This window comes from Protomyctophum bolini (genome assembly GCF_963924005.1).
Source record: "Protomyctophum bolini genome assembly, chromosome: 20".
Taxonomy (NCBI): domain Eukaryota; kingdom Metazoa; phylum Chordata; class Actinopteri; order Myctophiformes; family Myctophidae; genus Protomyctophum; species Protomyctophum bolini.
In genome coordinates, this window is record NC_137881.1 from 15,469,325 (window position 1) to 15,476,168 (window position 6,844).

Consider the following 6,844-nt stretch of genomic DNA (forward strand, 5'->3'; position numbering starts at 1 on the left):
ACTACAGAAAACTCTGAACTTTATTCAGAGTTTTCAGGTAAGAGTGCATGGAGATGCCTGACCCAAAGTTGTAATGACAGTAATAATGCTACATTGCTTTGTGTTGCAGAAGTCAGTACTGACGCAGAATTGATCAGGCTGTAAAATAAAGTTTGCCTCACTTTTTATCTGACTAATACAATAAAAAACCATGAGTATTGAATTATATGATGACTAAATATGATGAATAGCCTTCTAATGTCAACTAAAAGTGCATAAGGGCTATGCTTTCTTCATGAATTACCATTTATCCTGTAAAATAGGAAGCTTATGATCTTGGCTTTACACAATAACACATATTGTATATCCGTGGTAACTTCTATGCAGGTCAGGTTTTGTCATGAGGGAATAATTGTAGTCCATGGGTGAACTTTAGGAAAGAAACCTATAGACATCAGTGAAATAATAATATATCATGAGAGAATGACACAATTGACAATGTTGCGTATCCTATAAAGTAGGTCTGCTTGATGCAATCAGGCCACCAGTTGTCAATAACAACACACAGACTTTTATTGATCCCCTTTGGGATTTCAGTTGTCAGATTGATTGAATACTTTAACTGTAAATTCAGATAGGACTATCAGGCTACAGTTGCATGCTTGTTTGAATCACTTGACAAAGTAAAGTTGTCATTAAAAAATAATATGTGGGGCAGGCGGGTGGTGTGTGTCCACAGTGTTGGGGACGGGGTACAGTGAGTGCGGCCTAAATAATGCGTCCATGGCAGAGTCTGGAAGGCTCTGGTCCATGGGATACACACGATAGGGTGGGCACTAGGGACATCTGGGATTGGACAAAGTAAAAGTATGTTAAAAAATGAAAATACCTTTATTAAAATAAAATAATAATGTAAAGTATACATTACATTTTCCAAATATTTTATTTGTTTACATTTTGGAACACTGAGGTGCCCACTCTTCCTTGGTGCCCACATATCCTGATACCCATGATGTGCAGCTTCCCGTATGCACAGTGCATTCACAAGCCCTTCCTCTGACATATAATACAGGTGTGTGTGTGTGTGTGTGTCAGTGTATTTTGTAACTATACATTTACAGTATGTACAGTCTGTATTCTATAAAATTGGGCCTAGACCAGCCCAGCATGAAATAAATATTAAGGCTTGGGTGTAGAACTAATAGATCAGTGCAGAATTGTCGATGGTTAAAGGACCACAGTGGAAACAAGCTTTAGCCTTTATCCTGATTAATTTGTGCTCTAATGATTAGAACACAAATTAGTCAAAATACTCATTTTGCTGGAGACCCCCTGGACCCCTCCAAGTACCCCTGGCTGGCAGGTGAACCCCTCCTTGAGGAGAAGCACTGACCCTGTTCCATTTGTACACTCCCACAGTTCAATTAAAATGAGGATTTGACAGTGTAGATTAGGGTAGGCAACCAGAGATTACAACAAATCTGATCAAATGGGTGGTCCATGGCCTAATCAATCAGGATTATATTTACCCTCGCCAGGATCCAGCATCAACCATCCTCAACAACCAATTAGATTCCACGTCTATTGGGAAACCAATGAGGGCGCGGCTTACAAGGCAGCAGCCTGGAGGATGTCGGGATAAAACTAGCGACGGCGGATAGAAGTAGTTTGGAAAGAAGGGGGACACCAAAGTTTAAAGTGTATCCCAGAGAGTATGACAGACACCGAAGCGCAGAGCGACCCACCATCGGCCCCCGTGGAAGTGGAGGAAGACCTACCACAGCCGGAGAGAAAGATTATAGGTGCGTCATTGAAGGGAAGTGTTCAGACATTTAGAAAGCAAAAGATCAGATTTATTTAGGTTATTATGCTTTAGCTGTCGAGTGGACCTCGTTAGATTTATTTTAGGATTGTAATTTATTAAAATGAGGTTACCGTATCTTTCATTCATTCACATTTCAGTCTTAACAAGCCAGGCCTTCTTTGATAACTCGTTAGTTTCGTTTACTGACCAGCCTACCTACACGTGTCCCACATTTATGGGCATGGGAACAATCTATCAATGATTCTGTTATCTATACACTTAATTAAAGCTCAAAGTAGTTGACTGCATAAAACATTTGGTCGTTTGAGCAGGGCAAGATGGGAGACTTTTGACTGTGTGATCGCACATTTTTCGTTTTGATTTCCACCCGTGTGTTTTTAAGTAGCTACAACGGGACACAACAGATTGCAAGAAAGGAAAAGGCACATTTATTTTGTATTTGGAAGTGAATGTAGGTTACCAGTTTAAAAATGGGGACCTAGATTTGCTTGCATCTACAGTCACGTGTTCACGTGGAAGGTAGATGAACGCACAGGTGCAAATCATTTCAATCCCAATCTGGGAAATGTTTTACGATCCAAGGCTTCCGTTGATTATTACGCATAAAGCAAAATGCACGTTAGTTAGTTTACACAATGAGGTCGTCTCTATCTAAATCCCAAATGCGTTGCGTGTAAATGTTTAGAAGCTTACTGAAACTGCTGAGTCAGTGCTTCTGATTTTAACTAAAGATGAGGACGATAAATGCAACTCTCACTCATGAAGGTTCTGTAAACCTCCCTCTTGACCTAGTAGTGGGTTACAGGGTTTAATCATTTACACAGTGGACACATCTGCAGTGCTTGATAAACTACACTGGAAAAGAATGCACCTTATTTTCTTTTTTTACCGTTTTATTGCCATGTCTCCCTTGTAAATGTAAACTATGTATATTAACAGTTGTCATTTCTTGGTTTTAGCCACCTTAGTCCAGGGCACAGTGAAATGGTTCAATGTGCGTAATGGATATGGCTTCATAAACAGGTACAATGTTCCCTTTTGATTGTACTGTTTAATGATCTATGAGTTGCTGCCACATTTGTGTGCACCCAGGCAGTTTTTTAATTTGGAATTTTATCAGATCAGACATGCCATCTGATATTGTCCTAATGCAAGTGGTTCCCCAGATGATTAAGTTTATACAGGCCGTATCTGCACATTTCTAAAGTTATTGACAAAATTAAGAAAAGCGGCCAAGATTGTGAAAATGGCTAATCTACAAGCTATTTTCACAATATTGATCTGTGGAACTGAGTCACGTGCTTGTCAGGGTGGGGGATCCCCAGTTCAAATTACATTGTCATGGCCTGAATGTTTGGGAAGCCTTGTCCTAATGGGGGGGGGGGGGGGGGGGGGGGCTGTGTTTTTATTTATATATATATATAACTTTGTTAAAATGGAGCCTGAGTAGAGATTTAAAGTGAAATGCCTGTTGACATGTTATAGTGATGTGTTAGCCAATAATGGCCGTTTTATCACCCCATAGAAATGACACCAAAGAAGACGTGTTTGTCCATCAGGTGGGTGTTTTTCTGGTGTCCAAAATATGTTTTTGTATAGCTTGATGTTTTCAGCTGATGCAGGTAATCTGTTCCCTCAGACCGCCATCAAGAAAAACAATCCTAGGAAATTCCTGCGCAGTGTGGGAGATGGGGAGGTTGTGGAGTTTGACGTTATAGAAGCCAGCAAGGTAAGGATGAAGAGTTAAACCTAATATTAATTGTGCCTTTCCCCCCCCCAACATTAATTTAAATCATCAATTAAATTGATTAGTTCAATTTACGGTTTGCACCTCTTCTCCTAATCCCTCCCTCCCCACAGGGCTCGGAGGCGGCCAATGTGACTGGTCCAGGCGGGGTCCCTGTCAAAGGCAGCCGCTATGCACCCAATAAACGCAGATTCCGTCGCCGCTTCTTCCCCCGTGGCCCCCGACCCGATGGCGAACAGGATGCACAGGGTGACGGCCAGGGTTCTGCCTCGGAGGGCGGCGTTGAGAGTGAGGGCGCGCAACCTGTGCAGCGGCGTCGCAGGCCTCGTAGACCCAGACAGGAAGTGCAAGAGGTGACAAGCGGCTCAAAAGTAGAGGCAGGCAGGCATATAGACACGTTCAGAAACGGTTCTCATGGTCACAGCTAACGCATTTCCTGTAGGTGGAGCTGACGGCTGCGGTGTAAACGGCTATCTCTTCTACTACAGTGAATGGAAAAGTGACTTGTGTTCGTCGGCTCAAACGTTGCTCTTTTACTTGCTTTTTACAAAGATGCCCAGAACATCGGGTTGAACCTGTGTAGTTTATGGCTGCTCCAACAGTGGCAACATTCAACTTTGAAGCGAAACGGAATGTCAAAAAATACACCGGTGGCTGAGACCAGAGCCATAGAGTAATGGTTGAGACGAAGCAGTGAAAGGTCCTGAAAGATGCATAACGTCAGTCTTGCCCAATCTTTCTGTTGTATGAACACAAGGCTGCTGTACTTTATACCTCATACTTTAAATGCTTAGTATGAGGTATAAAGTACAGCAGTCTTGTGTTCATACAACAGAAAGATTGGGTAAGTTGACTGTTGGAGCAGCCTTTCAGCTTGAGACCCAAGAGAGAAATGTATCTACCTGGTATGTTATGTGCAATCTTTAGTGTATATTGTGAGGTCTGATCTGTGTGTGTTCTAGGGTGAGGCTGGAGAACAGAAGACAGATCAAGGAGGTGACCAGCAGAGGCCACCACGGCGCAGATTCAGACCTCCATACCGCAGGTGAATAAAATCTCATCAGCGTTTTTTTTTTTTCTTTGTCATTGTCCCAATGAGTCCCAACACTGATGAATCCCTCATGCCATTTACTGTTCCTTCCTTGGTCCACAGGCCGTTCCGACCCAGACCTCAATTCAAGCAGCAATCGGAGACTGAGACGTCCCAGCTGGAAACCTCCCTGGGGGAAACTCAGGGGGAGGAGGAGGTCGTGGTCAAGCAGGAAGTCCAGGAAGATGTCCCTGTTGGCCAGAAACCCAACGGAGACTCTGAGGGGCTAGATCAGAAGCCCCGCCGACAGTTTAGTCGCCGCAGACAAAGGGCCTCTGAATCATCTGTCTCTAAAGTAAGCGTTCATAGCAATTGAAACAGATGTCACCAATTATAAAAATATAAATAAATAAATAAAATTAGCATGCATATCCTAAATTTATAATTTGAGCAAGGTTCAAGCTGAAATGCGCACTGATGTGCCATTTTCTTTAGCAGTATTTCAAGAATGACATGATGCATGTGCCATGAGTGGGTTTGGTTATCATGGTCGGGGGGACTGGTTTGAGTGTGACTGGACTCCCAACTCAAAATGCAATTTGAGATTAATCGTCATGCACATGGAAATAAAACGCCACTAAGTTGCCAGTCTTTGAGAAATTAATTATTTTTTCTCTCCACCCTTCTCTAGAACGGGGTAGAGAAGCCTGCCTCTGAGACTGATACCTCTCCTCAGAAGCCTGCCTCAGAGCCCAGCACCTCTCCTCAGAAGCCTGCCTCAGAGCCCAGCACCTCTCCTCAGAAGCCTGCCTCAGAGCCCAGCACTCCGCCTCAGACCTCAAAGCCAGCTAACGCCAAATCTGCATCAAAATCGCCAAAGTCCTCTCCTAAATCACCAAAATCACCTGAGGTAAAAACACCTGAGGTAACATCACCTGAGGTAAGACGTTTTATTAGCATTCTACAAACATGCCATTTTAAGTTTAACTCATGTATAATGTTTGACACATTATTTCCTCTCATTGCAGCAGGCGCCTGCTACGACAGTCCCTGCATCCACAGTGTGATATGGGTATTGCATGACCCTTTGAAAGAGGTGAGACATGTTAAACGAGTGCAACCCTATATATTGTGCTGGTCATCATTGCCATAGTGTTCGTTCAGTAACGGGAGTATCCCTGTTTGTCCAGCTCTTCAATAAATGGAAGTCCTTTTCAGGTGGGTTGCAAAATCTCAGCTATCGGGAGAGCGTATCCATTATCGGCTTCATTTTCATATCGATAGTTTGTCTGATTATTGTGTCATCACTTTGAATTTCACTTGTTTATCTGTATCCTCGTCTGAGTTGTCTAGACATCCTGTTACTGAAGACACTAGCTATGGCAATGATCAGAATTTAGTGCTATTTAACACTTAACCAAATAATCACTTGCCCCATCTTAAGCCCTTCATTCATAGAAAGGGTTATTTTGGTTTACACTGTCTTTTAATGACTCGTGTCCTTTTGTGCTGTATTTTTTTTTATTTTAGGTCCTGCAGATTATCTGGGGGACGGGGCCCATTTCACAACACGCACTGCTTTCCCCTCCCTTGTACTCTCCATCCTGCCACCCACCACCCCTGACCCCCATGGCCCCCTGATCTTGTCTAGACATGAGAGGGAGGGTGTGAGATGGGTGGGGGATGTGTATATTTATAAATTGAATTACATCTTTGAAGAGAAATGTTAAAATGAGTGGAAAAATCTGCTTGGTAGCCCGGTTCAATAAACCCCCCTCAGCATTTTTCTTTGACTCCTATTCGGCATGACAGTGGACTAAAAGAACCAGCCGAGATTTGTTTTTTGTTTTTCGTGGGTTTGATGTGGAGCCAAGCAGGTGAGTGGTGGTGCATTTGTGGAGTCCTTATTTCCATGCCACCCCACTCAGTTCTAAACCATTACATCCCCAGTTAGATTTTTATCTCTGTGGGATAAATCTATGAGAGGAAAATTATTTTTGTATTTGTTTTATTTTGTCTTATTTTTTTACGTGCCTTGTTTGGAGGGGATTATGTGCAATGTTAACATAAAGATAAATAATAAATTGTGTGCAAAGACAGTGATTCTGAGTTGTGACTTGTTTTAGATGTCTTTGTGCCCATGTAATTGTACTTGACCCATTTTAGGTGGGAACCCCTTTTGGTGTTAGCATTACGTTATGCTTTAGCTATTTTTGAAAAATCGAAGAACCACTGACATAGAAACAGCTTTTTCAGAAAACTC

General features: G+C 42.5%; 1 protein-coding gene across 2 annotated transcripts; it reads left to right on the forward strand.

Moving 5' to 3' along the window:
- Positions 1 to 1,648: 1,648 nt before the first annotated feature.
- On the forward strand, positions 1,649 to 6,726 carry LOC308334881 (Y-box-binding protein 2-A-like). Of its 2 annotated transcripts, none has more exons than XM_080791765.1 (10): positions 1,649 to 1,781; positions 2,764 to 2,827; positions 3,330 to 3,363; positions 3,444 to 3,533; positions 3,665 to 3,904; positions 4,514 to 4,596; positions 4,705 to 4,936; positions 5,273 to 5,521; positions 5,610 to 5,677; positions 6,112 to 6,726. In XM_080791765.1, the coding sequence occupies exons 1-9, from the start codon at positions 1,694 to 1,696 to the stop codon at positions 5,646 to 5,648; spliced, it is 1,119 nt and encodes a 372-aa protein (XP_080647891.1). In that variant the 5' UTR covers positions 1,649 to 1,693; the 3' UTR covers positions 5,649 to 5,677; positions 6,112 to 6,726. The 2 variants fall into 2 exon arrangements, with proteins under 2 accessions (XP_080647891.1, XP_080647892.1); XM_080791766.1 differs by having other exon boundaries at positions 5,613 to 5,677.
- The last annotated feature ends 118 nt before the right edge of the window (positions 6,727 to 6,844 follow it).

Excerpts from the sequence above, each read along its gene's own strand:
- LOC308334881 (XM_080791765.1), top strand. The coding sequence starts at position 1,694 with ATGACAGACACCGAAGCGCAGAGCGACCCACCATCGGCCCCCGTGGAA. Across the intron at positions 1,782-2,763 it reads GCCGGAGAGAAAGATTATAG|CCACCTTAGTCCAGGGCACA; the intron begins GTGCGTCATTGA and ends TCTTGGTTTTAG. Across the intron at positions 3,905-4,513 it reads CCAGACAGGAAGTGCAAGAG|GGTGAGGCTGGAGAACAGAA; the intron begins GTGACAAGCGGC and ends TGTGTGTTCTAG.